Below are 22,447 nucleotides of genomic sequence, written 5' to 3' on the forward strand. Positions count from 1 at the left end.
ATTTTAATAGAATGCAATATAAAACTTATTATGTTTAGTCATTATATTATGATATTATGATAAATATTGGATACCAATAACATAACTCTAATATTATAAAATACTTTTAGAATTGATAGCCCATATGGTTACTATTAAAAAATAATGATTGCTTTTGTAACATTTCAGGGAGATCAACTTTATTATTATTTTTATGTAGAAGATAACAAAAACATTTAAATTGTTAATAGATGTCAAGGTTAGTTGTTAGTTGACAAATTTATTCCATTTTCAATAAAATTAAACATACTAATTGTTTTATATACACCTACCTATATAATTTTAAAATAGCATGGTACAAAGATGTTATCTTACTATTTTTTTCCATAGATATATTAATATAACTTAGTAGTGTGTAATAATACTAGGTACTGGCCCAGAATTAAAATCAAGAGGGTTACATTCATTTAAATGTATGCAACTCAAATATTTATCTTATAGGATTATTATCCGTTTATTTTGAACATTTTAATAACTCAGAAACTACTCACCATAATTTTGATGTAGATGAATTAAAATTTTCAAAAAAAATCATCCACTAAATAATTTGCAATGAAAAGGGACGTTCTCATTTGAAAAATAGAAGTTTGTTAGTTATATTTGACAAAAAATATCAGCATTTCGAAAATATAGTTCTTAGGTATCGAAAATAATGAACATGCAATAAACTTATAATATTTAAAAACAAATAATATTATAACAAAGCACACAAGAAACAATGAAAGTCATAGATGTAGAAATAAACACTGAATCGTTTATTTATTCAACTTTTGAACATACATTTCCTTAACATTTCGTTGAAATTATATGTGTTTAGATAACGTAAATTTTGCATGTGTGTTTTCCCAGTATTTTATACACCGAGTCAAACAGTATTTATATGGATTACATCAATCAATACTGGATCTTCTTCCAACTTCACAGATTTTATTTGACGGTTTCATAAAACATTGCAGAATATAGTCGTGGACATAAACCATAAAGTAATTACGACCTGTCAACGTGTCAAAAAAAAAAAAATATTAGGTAAATACATTTAATAATTAAATCACAAATTTTTTTGCTTATATAAATATCCATTCATATTTATAAATAAACAGGTGACCTGTAGGCTGTAATTTGTAACTAGAATGATGATTTAGTAAAAAACAAGTTATGAATTTTTTTAGATACAACGATAACAAATTTTTAATGATGAACTAAATTCCATTTATTCAAATACTTTCGTTGTGAACAATGTCTAAAATGGATAAATGAAACTCCTATTTTTAAAAGTACATACTATTAATAAGTAAGTACTTATCTTAAAGTAAACAGAAATTTCATAGGGAATGAATTTTGAAGAACCATAAATAAAAATGCATAAAGTGAAAATTCGACTGGTGAAGACGAAAATTGAATATTTAACGAAAAATAATGATTTTTGACCCAAATGTTTAATTAATTTTGTTTTGATTCAAAGATAAATCGCAGGGGTCAGTATCATTTTATCATATACTATATAAATTATAATTTTCTTTACACAATGTAATTAAAATAAAATTGTTTTACAACAGTGTTTTAACACCATTACATAGCACGTATGGGTATTGACTATGGAAACTACCAAATTAGAAAAAAAGTAATGTAAATATTTAACAACATGAACATCTTCATTTGAAATTTTTTTGTTTACAATCATTTATCATTGAATTCAGATTTAACACATACATTATAATGATGTAAGTTCCTTCGTTTATGAAAAAAATATAAACATTTATACTATAATAAAGTATGCAGACATGCAACAATGATTGGTTTAAAAGCCACAGGATGTACAGTTCAAGAATTTCATAATTTCAGGTTGTGAATAAATTTATTTAAACTGCCAATTCACAGCTAATTAAAGTTATACTCAACAATCAAACACTTATATATGGTATTGAAGTGCTTATACTGTGCGGTTTTATTTGTATAAAGCTCGTGTGTTTGAATATTAATTATATTAATGTAGACAATCTTTTCAGCCATAACACGACTCACTGAATATCACTCAAAATCATTTTTTTAAGTGAATTATTTTATTATTCCATTTTTTTATTTATTGAATTAAAGATAATTTTGGTAAAAATTCCTTAACACACTTAATGAAATATCTGTATACAAAAATGAATAAAATAATTGTGCAATCAATATAAGTTAACAAAAATAAGTGAGAGGCTTTAGATTATCTGAAATGAGCGAAAACAGGTGATTCCCAATACTCCGTTTCTATACATGGTATAACCCACATTTCTCTCCACGTAAAATATTTTGTACGGCGTAATATTTATGCAATCTAAGTACTTGCCTGTGTTAAATAGTATTTTAAAATGTTCATTTGACGTAGAATGTTGTCAATGTTGCAAATATTAATTATTGTAATGTTTTATAAACGTAATATACATGAATTCAGAAATGAGTGTTTCATGAACTACAACAATTCAAAATTATCAAATGAAGTTAAGTATAGTTATGTATCCTACTTGTATTCCTACCTGACTCATTGTATCGGTCACCTACAGGCTTGCCTGGAAATTCAAGCTCTATAATTCAATTTCTACGTTATCATTAAGTGCATGACTAAATTTGTGCTACGTGTTGGAAACATAGAACATATTATTCTTGTCAAGATACATTTTTAGATTCTGAGCAGAGCGATGAATTAATTAATTTAACAATGATGTGTTTTTTTTGTGTTTCTGTCATCACCTTTTAGGGCAGTAAAAGTACTTCGATTTTCTTCCACTGCATCTTTTCTGGCAGGGAAGTGAATCTTGTTGATATTTTGAGGGGTCTTTTGATGTGCCTCTAAAAAAATATCGTAGATACATGAAATTTTCACTGAATGATTATATCAGCATTTTCTATACATTATACAATTTTTAAAATATTTTTACTCTGGTTGAGTATACTCATAGGCTTATGACATTTTCGATTAATTTATTAGTTTTTTTTTGTGATTTAATGTTGATAACATTTTTTTCGTTCTTTCCAAAAACTTGAATATGGTTCTTCGTAAGTTGTTGTTACTGGAAATTCAAAAAAAAATTATCGTAAATCCACAATATTTTTTTAAAAGCGTTTGAATTTAGACTGTTTACAAAATTCGTAAAAAAAACGAAAATGTGCTAATTATTTCTAGTTAGACATTTATAACAATTTTTCTTTTTATATCTAAGATTTTAAAATTGAATACAAGATTCCTTATAAGTGTTTCTATTATTTTCAAAAAAAATTTTTTAATAAAAAGTCAAATTACATTTTATGGGAGTTTGAAGTTGACATTTTTTTTAGAACGTTGGATATTCATTCGATTTCTCACTTAGCGATTTTTCCGTTTTGTTGTAAATTGTGATTCAAAAAACTAATAACTAGGGCCCGGATTTAAATGCACTTAAAACTATACAGATATGCTCTAAAAAATAGCCAAAAATGCCCTTAAAAAATGCATTTTACCACAAAAATGACCTTAAAAATGCCATATATTTTTTTTATATACAAATTGTAATTTATAAATGAGACATAATAATTATTTTATTAAAAAAAAACTGAAAATTTTAAATATTGACTGATATGATGTCGACATGCATGTTTTGGCCGTTTTAGAGGAAATATTATTCATTCTAAACATCTACAGTCAATAATAGATTAAGATAAGATAAAAACTAAATCGAAAAAAAAAATGACAATTTGTATGGAAAAACCCGATAAACCTTCTTAAATATCAAGAAAATAATTTATCTTCAGATATTTTTTTGAATATTCCAAGTTTTATATCTATTTTGAACAAATATGCATTAAAAACCAACAAAATGACCCAATAATGCTAAAAATGCTCTAAAAATGAAAAAACGTCGAAATATGCAAAAAAATGCAAAATAAAATTTGTAGCTTTCAAACCCTCGTTACATGGAACGAATTATGTACTTAGAAAGCATTGTATATGATCAACCAAAAAAATATGCACTTTGCATTGAAATCCGGGCCCTACTAATAACTAACATTGAAATACCCTGACCTTACCTAACCGACTGTACAGCAGAGCGACATCCACTTACCCGCTTTATTATTACTTTACCTCATATTTGTAGAGATTTGTATGGTTTTTAAAATCTGAACTTTAATCTATAATAATTAATATTGAATATAATGTAGATAAGGGCAAATTATTGTTTCTTATCAACTTTTGGTTTCTCAATAATCTTAAAACACTGAATTGTGATTAATGTTATAATATCTACACTGTAATAATGTACTTTATATTTTCAAAATTGTATTATCCATGTAAAGACAAATAGTTATAATGAGTGGGTATATGAATATTTTGAGGGTAAGTCAGTCGACGTTAGTTAAATATGTAAACATTGTAAACGAATGAATACACTATAAGTTAAAATTATGCTAATATTATATACTATAGAGTATAGAATCATGTACAATACCTAGATGAATTTTATGAACGATCCTTTTAAGTGTATATAAAATTTGGATAATAATTTCCATATACCTTTGTTTATGGTAAAATGTATAATTGAATTAAAATAATTAAATCCATTTAATCCGAACATATTAGTTTCGTGCGATGGAGGTAATGTTTACAGTACTCTTAATGTACATATTTTAGATACTGAGTAGTACGGATAAATTAGAAACTCGTTAGTTAATTAATGATATTTTTATACATTTTTTTGTGGCAGCTTAAAAATATTTTTTGTTTTAAATCAAAAATTCAACCGTCTTGATAAAAACATAAAATCGTTAGGTCAATTATTTAGTGTTGAAATTAATCTTTACTCGGTATTTGTATAATCTAACGGCTAGTATCGGAAATATTGATTTAAATATTTATAGAATAATTGTTTCTTTGTAATATTATAATGCTTATTATTTCTTATTTAGATTAACATAATATGTCACTTAATTTTAACTCAAATATTTGTTTAGGAAATACAACTTTTTTAGATGATTTGAAAATTAATTGGAAACATGTTATATTTCGTTTAACATAGCCTCGATTTAATATTATAACAAAAAAATAGAAATAAAAAAAGAATAATTTTTCGGTAAAAATATATAGTTTGCATAGTTTCTATAAATGTAATTGTCACAACAATAATAAAAAATTTTATTTTAGTAAAAAATTATATTTAACTTACACAGAACGTTGATTTTCAATTGAGAACCGTTCTATATGACATCGAATGTATGATACCTAAATACTTAATAATATTCATTGCAGCTAAAGTAAAAACACTTTATCCAACTAAAACAACAATAAATAAAATAAAATAATAAATGTATACGATTTATTAATTTGAAATGGAAAAAAACAACAAAAATATATAATATCTCATTTAGCTGGTACACACAGAATTATAATTTGCAGAAACTATAAGTGGGTATTTGTATTTTAAAATTCAAGTTGTATGTTAATATTGAAGTTACATTTTTTTATGAGGTTTATTAATTTATTGCTTATTTTATAAACTATTTTCTGTTCTGAATGAAGTAAGTTTTCAGCTTATGAGGTACCATTTTCATTTGAATAGGTGTTTTTTCTATTCAACATTATTTACATTTAAATGTAGTGTTTTTTAAAAATTCTATGGTGGCATCAATACAATTATTTTGTTGGGAGAATAATAAACAATAATATGATCACTCTTGGATTATCATAGTATTTTTCTCGATATTAATTATCTTATTTGTATTAATATAGAATCACTTATTGTTATCAGAAATTTATGTACATGGAATTTTTTACAAATCTCACATATTAAAACTTAACGATTAAAATTTGTTTGCTATAACATTTATATTAGAAAAGTGAAACTGGTTTTCTACTCCTAGTAATTTATTGTTTTTCAACAACGTTACAAATACGCTGTTCATTTTTACATTTTTTTTCTCTGTAGTGAAAATAATCTATGCATTTTGAATGCTTAATCCTAGTTCTCACTCAAGTATTGGACTATAAGCTATACCTCCATGTTTTGTTATTTTACTGTACTTTAGAGTTTAGTATATTAATCGATTTAAGTGTAATTAAATGATTTTATTATTATGTTGAAATTATACATAAGAATAAAAGTATCAACCTTTTATTCAGCCAAATGATTAAGAATATCATACTAGGTACGAGTAAAAGGTTTTCAGTGGAATTTAACAGACTACCTAGTAATTATTTTTTGGTAGGTTGTTGACGATTTGGCTCATCATAATTTATGAATGATAATATTATTATTATGTAAATTTAATAATGATTTAAAAATATAAAGTTTTATTGAAAACCACTTTTATGTGAAAGAAAATTATTCCTATGTTAATGATAATACTCAAAGTTATTTGTTTTTAAATTGTATTAATGTATTTCATTTGACCATATAGTTACTTGTGATCTACTTATTACATCTAACTATTTGTAAAAAACATAATAAGATAGTAAAACGTTTTATTTAATCTTTTTTTTTGTTTTAAATTTTTAAGGGGAATACTATTATTTTTTATTATTAGATTAATTTTGAAAATTATAATGTTCTCAGAAACAATTATTTTAACGATTATTTTGTAGCAAATCATTGAATTTTATTGCATGCAGATTGCAAATGGACTGTTACTGAAAACAACTGATTATCATTTGAAAAAAAAAAATATTAATTGCATAAAATTGAATATTCAATTTTGTTAGGTTACGGTACCTACCTATTAGTAATTTTTATGTAAATTATAGATGTGAACAGTGTAAAATCTACCTTTCACAGCGAAATATCTAAAAAAAACAGAAATGGATAACCTCTTTGTTAAACAACTGTTTTTAATAACAGTTCATTCAAAGAACCGTGAATATCAAATTGTAGATGACCACTCATAGAGTCTCTCTTATAAATCATTTGTGTTATAAAGATTCAAGTGTTTTTGTTGTTAAATATGCATGTTAGTTTTAATTCAGTAGCCCTAATTTAACATGCTATGCAAATATTTTAGCTAGTTTTTTTACTCATTGAAATTATGATTTGGAGCGAAGAGTGTATTTTTTAAAATAAATAAATAAATTTACTTTTGAAGACTTTTAGTAGAAAAAATTTTCAGTTCATCATTTGATGGAAGTTTCTGGTAGCTAAATGGATTTATCTGGTACATTTGGGAGTAAATTTTCAATATTCGAAATTCGCACTTTAAAGAGGTGCTCATGAAAGGATTTTGAGATTCGCGATGGAAATTGATTTTTTTTATTGTTGATAAATGGATGCCATTTTTTAGTTGGGCTATTGGCAGGTGAGGAAAAAGCATTTATAATATTGTTGATATCGTGGCCGCTAATAAGAAAATTATATTTTAAAACAAATATGGGAGAGTTGTATATATATGTTTGTAACTCATATACTCAAAGACTACTGAATTATTTAGGTACAGATGCGGGATTCTACATTACGGAATGCCTTTGTCAAACACGTCGCCGTGATAACAATACGATATAAGCGATCACTATTCACACAGTTAACATATTATAATAGATGAACGCGTCATCTAAACAAATAAAATATATCACACATAATAGCTCGTAGTAGGCGTAAATCATCGTCGTTACGGTGCAAAGGTAGCTTTATCGTATATGATTGTATGTACAGAATGATTCAAAATTTTCATCCGATTGTGAATTGATATTGCTCAGAAACTACAAGTGAGATCTATAATATGCAATGACACCTCCCCCGAGAGGACATCTCTAAATAACGGACCTTTTTTTCGGAACAAACTACGAGCTTTTTACAAACTGAACCTTCCGAATTTAGGACAAAATTTCAGTTAGCGGGAGTGTCTGGTATTTAGAATTTTCAATATGTATAAACATTGTCAAGTTTGTTTTCTTTAATGATAATTGATTGACATGTATTTTGAGCGTTTATTTAATGATTAAAAAACTTCCGTCAGTTATAGTGTCTCGGATAGTCAAATACAAAAAATGTATAGGCACCTATACGGCTAACCTAACCTAACGGCATACCTATACGCTGTGTTGAAGCTAGAATATGTTGAGAATATTTATAACTTTGCATCGATCTTGTACTTATCATCGTTTTTTAAAATAAAGGTAAATTTTAAAATAGGATGAAAACTTTTGAAGCGACCTGTATACTTATGATGATATAATGGACAAAAAAAAAAATAATAACGTTCCGTGTGATGGTACCACTGCGACGTCGCTCTGGGAATTCGGGTTCGGTATGGAAATCGAACGGATTGATAAAAATGAATAATCGCAACTACAGTATAAATTAGTCCTACAGCCTACAGGCGTACGGTAGCCGTTCACATATTTTACAACACTAGTGCGAGCCGCGAGTTCGATCGAGCGCAACGATAAACGCCGACGGCCTACGGGACACTCGAGTGCAATAAAATCTATAAAACCACAATAATAATACTACACATATCGTCGTCGGGCGTTCGGTTTATCGCTACTATACCTTCCTATAATTATTATTATGTTTCGCCGAACGTGCAATCGATCATTTGTTCTAGCGGCGTCGACCGTCCGCCGAGCGAAGTCTACGAGCAACGGCGGTGGCGTCGGATTTGGTCCCAGACCGCTGGACGGCGTCCGGGTGGTGGACATGAGCCGGGTGGCCGCGGGTCCTTACTGCGCGATGGTGCTGGCCGACATGGGCGCGGACGTGATCAAAGTAGAGAGACCGGTGGCCGGCGACGACAGTCGTCTTTACGGGCCGCCGTTCGTAGACGTCAGTGGCGACGGCGGTGGTGGCAAGAGCCGGTTGAGCCTGTACTTCGTCTCGCTGAACCGGAACAAGCGGAGCGTGTGTGTGGACTTCCAGCAGCCGGAAGGCCGGGCGATCATCCGGAAGTTGGTCGAGCGGTCGCACGTGCTCATCGAGAACTACATACCCGGCACGTTGGACAGGTGAGAGATTGCGCTGCAGACTGACAGATATGACTCTCTGACCAGGTGAGACACGGGACGGGAATAAAATAAAAAATCGGAGTCTCGCTAAAGCGGACCATGTAAATAACCAAATAAATAATGTAATAATAAATAATTCTTCGTCTGTATTCTGTCTGTAATTGTTTTTTTTTCAATCAAAGACATCAATCCCAACAGAGGGATTTGTTCTAAAAGTTTTATGTAGGGGGTTCTTTTTATTTATCGAACAATTTATTTTGTTGGCACTTTATTTTAGGATTAAGAAATGTTTAGATTTAGATTTGTAATAGAAATTGTCCTAAGAATAAGGACAGTTTATTGACAAATTCGAAAATAGGCCGGAGAAATTGCTGGTTTGTATGATTTGTTATGATTAAACTACATATTATAAAAATTCTAGAAAATTTACGTTTTCCACAATTTTTAAGTAAATAATTTTTATTTTGTAGTTATAATATGAAAATATTTGTTTGGTTAAGTTTTATATTTTCAGGCAAAATAAATAAATAAATAAATGTATAAATACGTCTATTTTTTACTATATTTATAGGTCAGGGATTAGTGTAACGTCCTTTAAGAATATTAAAATTACATGGGTATAGTGAATGTTAATAATATTTTAAGTGTGTATCTACGATTATGACTTTTTTTACAATAGGAATAATTCAATAATACTATAATACTTATGTTTATTGTTTGATGAAGCTATATCAGTATTAATAAAAAGTGTCTCATTGTAGTACTTAATGAAAATTAGTAATTGAAGTAGTTAAAATGATTTGCATAACTAAACTATAAATTGACTCTTTCAGATTTTCAAGAAATGTGATTTTTTTTTTTAAATTTTGGTAAACTAAAAAATACTACGAATTACAAAATATCGATAATTTTGACTCATTAATATAACAGGAACAATGTTTTGAAATAATATTTTGAAAAAAATCATTTATGTCCAAACGGGGGCGAACACAGTGAGATATTTAATTCAATATGTTTCTAAAACCAGTATTATTAAATAATAAAAACTCAATGATATTTTAAATTTTTTTTTGGTTCATGTTTACAGATAAGATTAATAGGTATCGAATGGATTTCGAATTATTCAATAAACTAATACTAGTTACTACTTATAATAGTAATACAGCATCATATATTGCCATTTCGGAAGCAAGTAATTAATTAATAATTGCTAACTTATAGAGTATATTATATTTATTATATGAGGTGTTCAAGAAGTTTAGAAAAGGACTGATAAATGATATAATTATATAATTAATATTTATGATGTGATTAAATATTTAACATAATTAACATTAAACATGCAGCAGTGTTATTCGTTTTTGCTCTATTGAGGTATTAAAATGTACAAATGGTAATTAAGTCCAAACTTTTTGAACACATAGTATATTGTTATATTATTTTTTCAGTATTTAATTTATTAAAGTTGTAAGGATCAGAAAATAAATAGAATATTAATTATGCGCAATATTTCACACTAATAACTTTCACTTTGCAGTACCTAATCATTGAAATGTACCTTCTCAAGTTTATAGGTTGAGTTAAACTTTTTAATAAAGTATTTTATTTTGCATAAGTTAAATTACATATTTGTATAGGATAATATAATAATAATATTCTGGATATTCAGTCAAACAAGAAATTAAAACTGTCATACCAATCCAGGATTAGAGCTTGACTAATAACATTTGAATTGGAGAAAAAATACTAATTTTGTGACCCAAGGCAATTTAATTAGATCTTTGGACTTTGGACGTTTCCCTTTTTTTAATAAAATTAAGCGTCATTGTTAACTACGTACAATTTAGGTCCAAATTTATTCCCAAGTAAACTATAGAATACAGCAATTTACTTGTTTCGTGGAATGCATAAATTGAAATGCACATTAAAAAAAAAAAATTATTTTGTAAATAATACAGATGATATTTGTAAACGAATAGTAGAATAATTTGGTATAAATACCTATAAATAGGGTTGCCAGATTTTAAAATCACCAAACAGGAACATCATCAAGCCAGTTTTTTTTTTATTATAGTTAGTATTGTTATATGGATATATGAAAATAATAAATATCAGTTATTTCATTTAAAATTAATAAACCAATACAATTTATAGAGATATTTATATCTAATATATTAGATATATATATATAATATATATAATATAATAGATTATTGAGAACGTTATTTTTCAATTCAATTTGGTACTTGTTTGATTTGTCTCAAGGTGGCTTTTGGAGCCTTTGAGATTACGTACACAACAACATAAACTACATTTATTTCATTTACATTTTACATTTATTAGTTATAGCTTATAAGGTAATTTTGATATTTTTAAAACTGACAATAATTGTATTTATAAAATTATATTTTATATACGATATACCTAATGGCTAATCGTATAGAAATAGAATGACAAACAAACCTGAAAACGTGTCGATACAATTTAGATAACATAATACGATGATCATATAATGCTGTAATGATATTATGTACAATATTATTTCATGTTTCGTTATTAAATAATACATTATTAAAGTTATTTTCACTGGGCTTCCATGAACCGGGATAAAATTAATGACCGCCTGGGACATCAGGACATGCTGTTAAAACCGGGAAGAACGGCAAGCCTACCTATAAAATACGCATGTTTTTTGTCAAAGTATTTTAATTTTAATTTGATAATAATTCTCAATTTCTTTACTCTAACTTTATTTTAGGCTATTAAAATTCAAATAGAAAATATATATATAAAACAAAAAGAATAAGTATTTGAAAATTAGTATTTGATTTTAAATACAGATACTTTGAGAAAATACTCTTTCAAGTACTCAAAAAGAATACAATAATATGTCTATTACTCAAGTACTTTAAAAGACTGAACTTAATACTGTTGATGTTTGTAATAAAACCAATAATTGAATAATACATGATGTCATATTTTAAAATTATGATTAGGTGTGCACGAACTCTGTGTTTTTATTGAATTGAATTTTACTTTATGATATTAGATCAATAACTTGAAACAATTCTCAAGCGTTTTTGAATAGTGTTGAAACTTACATTTAAATATTTACAAAAAAATTTGAATGGAATTTAATGCAAATAATAATATATTCTAGTATTCAGAGTTAAATTATTTATGATCGAAAAACTAATACAACCTTAGACGCATAAGTATTGGTTTGAAAATGTTTGTAAGCTAGTTGTTTACATTATCTATTATTTGTCTGATTACAAAATTGAACTGCTACCTTTGAAATCACATAATAATTAGGCAGTTTAATGTTTTTTTTTTATTTGTTTTTGTATAATTAAGCATAATAATATAATACAGCTCATAATTTATTGTTTGGTTAATTTTTCTCATCGTTTCCCATAATGTAATAAACCTATTACCTACATTATTTTTTGAACTTACTAGATAAAAACTAAACAGGTAACTGATAAGAAAGAATTCAATTAAAGTACTTATCACGTGTATATATGGAGTAAAATGAAGTTTTTTTTTAAACTTATAGTGCCCTACGCAGGCGATAGCGTATTTTTAAATGGATACAAGTTGGGCGATTCAAATGCGCGTGTCTGTGTTCTAGAAACTGCAATAATTGTTGGCCCAAAATTATAAATTACCCTATTTATAATACAGCTATATGTCACAAACTCACAACCTAAAAGTGTGTATAATTACTTATGTTTCAAATAATGTTCTATAATGTTCTAGTTAAATAAATCCTCTCAATCAGAGTGCTTTTACTAGAGCACTTTATTAAATTGAAAATAATAATAATTTTAATAGCCAAAGATGTACATGCATTATATACTGCTGCAATATATCACAAAACACTCTAAGTATTCCTCTAAAACCATGAGACACCAATACAGGTGATTTAGCATAAACAACTCATTGTTTCAAAAATTATTTACCGTTTGAATAATATTAATTTTACATAATTTTAAGTTGTTGCAAAACATAATTTATGAAAAGTAGCTTGGTGTAGCGAGGTGTCTACTCTCTGCAGTCGGGTACTCGGTCTGGGTGTACACATCGGCAGGTGTTGCTAGCTCCCGGATGGGTGACCGCCCGGGAGTCTTAGCAATATTGTATGTTATTTTATGTTGCCAGTAAATAAATAAAAAAATGCATGAAAAAAAAAATTATATGTTTTACTATTTTTTAGCCTCATTATTTATTACTTTTTATTGACAACATATAAATTTTACTTTCATATTCTATATATTATATTTAACACTCTAAATTCTAGTTATTAAGTCATAAGTATTTAGACTTTTAAGTATTGATGAGTAGAGTAGTGGATCAATATTTTGAGGGGTACCTACCACAGTATTACTCCATTCCGGTCATCAAAACTTTAAATATTAATTAAAATGTATAACATATTTTTCCAAAATTCTAATTTTGTACATTTATGTAATCCAAAAAATATTGATCTTTGAAATAAGGAATTGAAAATGTGTATTGTATTTAAACAAAGTAAAAACCTAAAAAAGGATAACGATAAAAATTATTTTTTTCAAACGTTTTTCTTGTTAATCCTTATAATTACGTAAAAGAAATGTTTTTAAAAACATTAATTGTTTTTGAAATAACGATGAGTGTATTCAAATAAAAGATTTGTCTGATATATTCAAATGTAGGTTTTTTCAATATTAATCTGGTAATTAGTAAAAGGAAATCCCAATTAAATAGCATTCATTTTATATTGATTATAGATTATTATTGAAAACCATACATTTGATGTATATTGATTTACTATAATTAGGATGACGTAGGACTTTTAGAATACACAATTATAATAGGCACCAGTTGTGATTGTATTTTGTAGTCGTATGTATACCTAAGTATTGTGGTATCAGCCAAATCCTGACATTTAAATTATAGTCCAACTGAGTTTTCTGTTCATAGTGACTGTCAAATAAATATCAAACGATACCTTTTTTACATTAATTGTAAAATATATCTCTGAAAATATGTTTACTGCAGTATATAATATAAGTACATACAACTTAGTAAGAAATTGTGATTTCGTGTAGTAGTTATTAAGTGGAAACTTTAATAAAAACGCTTTCACCTTCAAATGCATAGAATATAACGTATGTTTAAATAGATTAAACTAAAAATTAAAGGGAATTTTGTTTGTACGATTAATATTTGAAATACCTTTATAGAATAAAGATATTATAAATCATAAAATAAATAATTAATATTTGTTAGTATTAGAATATTGTAAGCACGTCATTTATGCACGCCATATCAATATCGTACTCGTATTTACTTATAATTAACCTTCCATAATAATGTCCAGTCATTACTCATTACTTTCAATTGTTACACCTTGCGGCTTACACGGATATATTAATAACTCTCGTATATCGTGTATCACGCATGACGTTAACGATGGCATGATATATAAAATATATGGATTTAGGTACTTTATGCAAAAACACACTCTCTCATAAAACGTCACACTGTGTATTCACTAAGCAGTCCAGTTGTATGTTACATTTATTGTTTGTATTACAGTTGTATTGCTGCGTATTACATTATAAATAATAATCAAAAGGTCGTATTTGTAAATATGCTGTACAAGTGTACAACTAAACCCTAAGTCTACTAAAGCTTCAATTTCAACATAATATATCTTTAGAAGTTGATAATTACTTTAATGTCAAATATGGATATTTAGGCCAACTGAGATATTTATATTTTACGAAATAATTAATCGCAGTAGTTTACCACCTTATCGGTATAATAAATAACTGGTTAGAAGTATGAAATATCTAGTTTGTTTTATAACTTGACATTAAATTGTATTATTATCTTTTGTTATTTGTTTGTGGAAATACAATATTTAGTATAATAATATGGATAAAACAATCGTATTAAATCGGCTTGTTTCTGTTTCGTTAGACATGGCATTGGATACGAAGATTTACGCAAGATAAACCAGAAATTGGTATTTTGTTCGATAACTGGTTATGGATCCAAGGGACCATGGAACCAAAAACCAGGTTATGATGTTATTGCCGCCTCAATCGGTGGTCTAATGAACGCCACCGGCGATACCGTTCCAGCAAAATGTGCTATACCTATTACCGACTTAATGACTGGCATGTATGCTCATGGTGCCATTTTAGCGGCTTTATATCGCGGCGTTGGTGACAAAATTGACTGTGACCTATTATCGACTCAGCTTTCGATGATGTTCAATTTGGGATCAAATTATTTAAACGCAGGTAATGCTTTACAAATTGTATAGTGGCTTTTTGGCTGCCTACTTCAAAACAGTAAGGTATTTTATAATAAGTATCGACGCATAAGTCAACAAGCGTACCTGTAATACATCCAAGTGTTCTACCTTTCTCATATTTCAAATATACAACGCAACTTGTAGCTTAACATTATTATGTTAGCAAATTAGGAGAATATTAGAAACTATTTCCGATGCGGAGACATCACCAGAAATATATCCATGTTTATCTCCATTGCAATATCGTTTATTAGGTAATTGTTTGGTATGAAAAATCAGTCAAAGACTTAAAATATGCCAATAAGTATTAATGTGTACAATATTATTATTAAATTAAGGACTGTTTAACTATGTGAAATGTACTGTTTACTGGTTTATTTTTTTCAAATAAATTCCATGCTGTTCATACACATTTTTGTACCTTAAAAAAATAACTTAGGCTTTTAACAATGAATATAAATACACATTTTCGACATTATCCGAACGTTTTTCAAACGTTTCAAAGGATTTTATTATCTTCACTTATTTTCAATATTTAATTGTCCAACTAATAAATTCGATTTAATTAATCGTTATTTTAATGATAACCATTTTAATTAAAACTGTAATCTTAATTATCTTCTTCATAAAACTCCTACAAAAGTTATGAGAAAATATCCTTTATTTTTAAACTCTCAGCTCAAGATGGTTCATTTTTTGTGGTTCAAACATTAGTATTATGACATTATTGAAAAAAACATATTTTAATTCGGGATGCAAAAATTATATTAAATGTATGGTTTAAGAGTTGTGATAAATTTGGAATAATTTGATTCATGAATACCTTTAATAAAAAATAATATACAACTGTTAAACAATTATATTAAACATAGAACCTATAGCTTAGCAATTAGAATAATTATAATGTTGCACTTATTATATTAAGTCTAAAGTTGTAGTTTGTTTATAAATGTTTAGAGGCAAAACATTTATAAACAATCAGCATATTGTAATATGCAACACTTTGTGTTTAATGTATATTTCGCATATCATACATATTAGCTTTTTAATACACAAATATCCATCTGAAGCAACTCAGTCTTTGTGTGTTATAAATTCACACATTATTAATTATTATGTATGAAAAAATTAATTTTTTAAAGGGATGTTAACGAAACGATGGGGTACTGAGCATGAAAGCGTAGTTCCTTACAAGGCCTTTAAAACAGCAAATGGTTTCCTTACTTTTGGTACCGGCAACGAAGCACAATTTAAATCATTTTGCGATCGAGTATCAATTCCAGAATTAGCTACGGACGAGCGATTCAAGAACAACGAATGTCGCGTTAAGAATAGAGAACAGTTGTATAACATAATTGAACCAATTTTAGAATCCAAAACAAACGAAGAGTGGATGACGATTTTCGAAGGAGTACCTTTTCCTTACGGTCCCGTCAATGATATGGCACAAGTACGTTCATATTTGTTTGCATATTAAAGAGCTATCAGGACAAGTAACGATTCATATTCTATAAATAATACGCTTATAAACACCTTTTATATTAGTTTATTTCATTATTAATTTTTTTTTAAGTTTAATCATTATCTTTAATCACGGTTTTTGAAATTCTTTATGGTCATAGTTTAATTAAGATCTTTGCCTTAAACTTTTGCCCATTATTATTAATATACGAAGAAAATGAAAAATGATACCCTAATTTGTTTTCATTTACATCGTTGTGCTTTAAGTTTGGATTTACACGATGTACTGGCTGATGTGTTTCTTCAATACAAAATAATAGAGATAGTTTGTTTTCTACAATGTTTTTGTGTTTTGTTTCACGGATCCATAACTGCTAGAACTTAGGATTAATGTTTTCTTCTCAACCCTAGTTATATAAAATAGCTCAAACTTTTGGTGGATAGTTTTGAAAAAGAAAGTATTTCACCAGAGGAATCAAAATATATTACAACATAATATCCTATGTAGGTGTAATATGCAGAGAAGCTTATTGTTAATGTGAAGTACAAACAATAATCCATCAATCAATTATACACAATAAGCTCAATCTTCTCCTTCGTTTCTCCTTCAACACAAATTGAAATTATCTGTATGGTCTTATGGATGATACTTTAAATAATGTGTATTGTAATATAATATATAAATTGATTTTATTTGTAATATTATACAATCAATAACTTTACCCTTTTGCTGTAAAAATGTATTGAGATGAGTAATGGTGTGTTTTATTTCCTATATCTGAATAATTTAGCACAGTTTTGCCATGGTCTTTTGTATGAAACTTAAACGTTACCCATACTTTTAAAAATTATTAAATTTAAAAATAAAATTTGATATGAATATAAAATGTATGGTTATAATGTTGATTTTTATAGGCTTTTAACAACGAACATGTTAAGGATATAAATATTGTCCAAGATGTTGACTGCTCATATAACGTAAAACTTAAAATTGTCGGTCCAGCAGTTACCTTCAAGAATAGCAGTAATGCAATCCGAAGAGAGCCTCCGTTGTTGGGTCAACATACAAATGAAGTGTTAACATCTTTAGGATACAGCACTAATGAAATTGAATTATTGCGTTCAAAAACCGTAATATGATTTTTAATGTTTTCCTTTTTTACTTTTTTTTTTTACATTAACTCTTGGTACCTTTTTGTTACTTCATAAATATATTTTGTATTACATTTTTGAAAAAAATTGTGTTTAAATTTATCGAGAAATCGACAGTTCAATTATTCTACCTTGTAAATACTATGCCAATTTGCACATACTGTGGTCGTTCTACCATAAACCGGTCACCAACTTTCCAACAGCCATTGGTATGCATATGAATGTCACAAAAAGATCGACGATGGACAAGTTTGCCAAAAATGTGTTGGTTACACTGTAAATATATAGAAAAACATCAACATTCACTTCGTATGTATTATAAATATTATTTTTTTTAGGTGATAGAGGTAGTAAATTGGTATTACATATTGCCTCTTCCCACCACCACTTTGCATTAGTAGGTACTCGTGGGACATTGGTACACTTTAAAAAATATTATTATACATATTTTATTTTAATTCGCATCCCTTTAGTTGAACCTGCATTTAAAGTACTTATCAGTTGTTTTTTGATTTTATCTGACGTAAACATGCTTGCACTATATAATATAATACAATAATAGCTTTGGAACGACTAACGACGTAAGTCATCGTCATCAGTAATTAAGTATTATATAATAATATGAGCTACCTAATATGTCGGCCATTGTATCATGATTATTTTGAGAACCGTCATGTATATACAGCGGAATGATGCTCAAATTTCCAAAGAAATGGTAGGTACTTATGTTTTACTGCAGCGTGTTTAAATTCTCGGAAATAATGTTGGGAATCGATTCAATTATTGGTTAAAGGTCAGTTTTAATCCAAAAACTTAATAATACTATAATATTACTATAATACGTGGAACATGACGGTATTTATCTTTATTACGATGTATCGGAGCCATAGAGAGTATGGATGCCCATCGACCCATGATTCCCATACTTAAAAAGTGTCTACACAAGTGAATCTCTGTAATCAGTATTAAAATCCCGAGCTACCGCTTTTGTGCCATTGCGACTATCGTAGAACTACAATTACGTGTGTTAAGTTAGCCCTTCACTCCAACGTAAACGCTCCAAATAAATTACTACATATACATTTGAATGGTAACTGAATTTATAGTAGCTATACCATATAAACGCTATAGTACGTGCATTTCTTGCTGTTTAATTTTGATCACAGAGATTCATTTCGATGGACACTTTTCAAGAGTCGTTGGGCAACCATACTATTTTTTAATCGTGTGACGTACCCAGGGTTGAAATATATCAAGTACCTATAATATCTCAATCATGGATTTTCCGTCGAATGTTCATGATAATCGTGTGTACTTACATCAATTATTGAATTATCATTTTGTATGACTGAGGCGCAAAAGTTAAGCGTTATGGTTAGAAACGTTTCATTGCACGAACCAAAAAACTTCCGAAAACTTCTAAACGGTGGTATTGGAAAGAAATATTAGACCTTATTATAAGTTGAAAATAAAATAATACCATTTATTGCGCTTTCCTGTAAAATTAACCGCGTAAGTCATTATTGTCCCCAATTTATTCAACACTACTGTGCAATTACAATAATGTGAAGTCTCAGCCTGCACAGTGAACACAAATGCATAATTATATAACTATATTGTGGTGATATTATTGATATTTTTAAGGTGACAATTTTTTACGATTGTTTGCTGTTATAATAACAAATTACTTTCACTAATTATTTCTTTGTAAAAATATTTTTTAAGTATTTTCTTGTTTGTCATCTCATCTTGTCGCCCCGTTGAACCGATAGAGGAATTCGGGGATGTTATTTTGATTTCTGGCAATCGCTAGCTGTTTGATGGTTAATTGACTCTACACGTTGTGCTTTAGGTCGGGTCATCTTATTTGCAAACTGAGTAGCCGTGTTTGTATTTCGTATGCATTATTCTTAGATACATTGAGATGACATCATCTATCCAATTTAAATTGTGTTTTTTTTCAACGTCTGGTTCTCCATTTTACTTCGCTGAGTTAGGATTTTTTCTCTACTTGCACAACTATTATATCAGTTTGTATATTGATATATTATCATTTACAACGTTTTCGTACCTGCGAAGTTTTAATTAATTTTTTTTGCCGTAGTTATTTGTGTAATCTTTCGCCAATTTATATTTTTCGTTTCTTTTGATATGGCTATGCCCTTTTACGTTTTATCCTTGTATCCAAGCAATAGTGACAATGTTTTCGTAGTTTCGTGCTTCTGGCATTATTTTCGATTTCAGGCTTTTTTTATATTATTATAATTAATCATTAATACGATTAATAATCATCTCCGAAAATCGACGTAAAAGTTATTGAACGTATTTGGTTATAAAGCCGTATGCATATGTGCATAAAAAATTTAACGTTCTGAAAACGTCTTATATGCTCCGGTCGAATATATCACATATTAGCTTTTTTCCATGCTATATTACAGTCCACAGTTAAACTTAAAGTGACCACGATATTATTATTCCCACTTCAGTTTCATCGCTTATTGTATATTTATTATATTGTTGTACTTATACGTGTACGCGTGACGTAGGTACCTACCCACAGTATGTGCGTATTTTTTTGGACTTTCCGCGTCGTAATGAATTTCAATAAAATATAGACGGTCACCGATTAAATTTAATACTATGGTGCTCGGACGCTGATAATGTTTTTTTATAATACATAATATTATACTATTACAGACATGGTATCGTTTCGAAGGACGAGTTATGGTAATTTCCCATCGCATAATTATTAAATGGACCAGGAGACGTATTCACTGAAACGTTTCCAAATGGCGGTCGACTTATATTATAATATTATAGTTATTATATTTTTTTATTCATGTCTGCCGATGCTGCCTGATAATACAAATAATAACTATCATTATTATAATAATTGTATGTATATTATTATTATTATTATTATGCTTTTGGGATTGCAGTCCACCCCGACCTACCGCTTCTCGCTAAGAATCATTCGCGGGCGTGATTGTCTCCTCAGTATTAATATTATTACCGTCCGCAATCAGTGCCCAATACACAATATTATAGTCTTAATTTTTAAAAATATTTTCACACGTGATATTATAATATTTTACGAGATTATCTTAGGTAACTACACCGTTGTAAGAAACTTTCAAAATTTTAAATATATTATTCTTTTGTTTATTACCTATGATACTATTTATAATATATCGTAACCTTATTCGTATATAAATGTGAATTACGCAAATGCCATGTTTGTGAATTTATCGAGTACAACTATGTATAATATTATGCTCATCGTAATTATTTGATGTTCACCTATCATGAATTTTCATACGAATTATGCATATCCAAGTTATTATAAATGTAGTAGCAGTGTTATGAGGATTTCAGTAGTGATAAGACTTCGTCAAATATGAAGATTACTCTTGTAATATACTATCACAGTTAATTTTTACTACGAAATTAAAATGTATATATTTTTTTATAAGTGATATGGACAAGCTCACAGTTATACTATTTATGTGTATGTTGTAACGGGAAAAATTTGTTATTTGGAACAATTAAATTCAGAAATAATTTAATAACTATGTTATTGAAATGCTCAAATATTTTTTTTTTTTTTTTAATAACATATCGTGGTGGGTAACCTGAAGTTGTACTCTATAAAATAGAGCTGATAAGTGATAATTCATGTCTGATGAAGTGATGATGAACCTATTCAAGAACCAATTAAAAGAAAATAATCTGGTGGAGAAATTGTTTTAAGAATTTTTTTACCAATTTTTCCTCCCTTTTAGACACTGGGCAAATGTGTTTGATGTTCTATACGTGAAAGACTTGAACTCTAGTCCAGTGTTTCTTAACGTGGGTGGTACCAACCCCTAGGGGGTACTTCGGTCCTACAGGGGGGCGGTAGGTTTAAAGTGGCGGTGGAGTTATAGTGAGCTCTAAAATGCGAAATAATGGAAAAAATAAAAAAAACTCCAGTGTCCAGTGACACTTATCATTATATTATTAAATATTAAGAGTTTTCATTTTAATTTAAAATACTGGTTCATAAATGTATGCATTTTTTTTTATTGTTTGGAAGCGGGGCGTAAGCCGTCAGTTATTTTGGTGAAGAGGCGCTGAACCAAGGAAGGCTAAGAACCACTGCTCCAGACCATATTGCTTGACGCACACACGAAAATCACTAAACATCAAGGGTTTCAAATATCTGAGTTTCGCTCAACCTTATATTTCTATGAATGTTTTTATCAGCTTATATGGTTATTGTAAATAAAATTATAAAGGTTTCACACAAACCAAATATTTGTATAGAATTTTGCATATAATTTTAAGAACCCCCAACGGACCATTGAAATATGTTATAATAACAGACAGAGGATAAAACCTAAACGTTGAAAGTTATTGAACTTTTAAAAATGTGTTGTTAAACATAAATTTATTATCTTAAATTAACTTTTTACAAAATGTTAATATAGCTCAACAATTATTACAACTGATAACATATAATTAAACATATAAAATAATATCACGATTAATAGACGACTGTCTAT

General features: G+C 28.1%; 1 protein-coding gene and 1 long non-coding RNA gene across 2 annotated transcripts; one reads left to right on the forward strand and one right to left on the reverse strand.

The window, feature by feature from the left end:
- Positions 1–819: 819 nt before the first annotated feature.
- LOC111035576 lies at positions 820–5,315 on the reverse strand. The gene is made up of 4 exons (XR_002604655.1): positions 5,217–5,315; positions 2,931–3,089; positions 2,770–2,868; positions 820–1,033 (listed from the first exon to the last, which is right to left on the reverse strand). It is a non-coding gene; the product is annotated as an uncharacterized LOC111035576 (long non-coding RNA).
- A 3,231-nt stretch (positions 5,316–8,546) lies between these two features.
- LOC111035572 (succinate--hydroxymethylglutarate CoA-transferase) lies at positions 8,547–17,911 on the forward strand. The gene is made up of 4 exons (XM_022317246.1): positions 8,547–8,980; positions 14,951–15,276; positions 16,433–16,740; positions 17,667–17,911. The coding sequence occupies exons 1-4, from the start codon at positions 8,547–8,549 to the stop codon at positions 17,889–17,891; spliced, it is 1,293 nt and encodes a 430-aa protein (XP_022172938.1). The 3' UTR covers positions 17,892–17,911.
- Positions 17,912–22,447: the final 4,536 nt, after the last annotated feature.

Source organism: Myzus persicae, unplaced genomic scaffold, assembly GCF_001856785.1.
Source record: "Myzus persicae strain clone G006 unplaced genomic scaffold, MPER_G0061.0, whole genome shotgun sequence".
In the NCBI taxonomy this organism is placed as follows: Eukaryota; Metazoa; Arthropoda; class Insecta; order Hemiptera; family Aphididae; genus Myzus; species Myzus persicae.

Coding starts and splice junctions, on each gene's coding strand:
- LOC111035572 (XM_022317246.1), top strand. CDS start 8,547: ATGTTTCGCCGAACGTGCAATCGATCATTTGTTCTAGCGGCGTCGACC. Junction 8,981..14,950: donor ATACCCGGCACGTTGGACAG/GTGAGAGATTGC, acceptor CTGTTTCGTTAG/ACATGGCATTGGATACGAAG. Junction 16,741..17,666: donor CCGTCAATGATATGGCACAA/GTACGTTCATAT, acceptor TGATTTTTATAG/GCTTTTAACAACGAACATGT.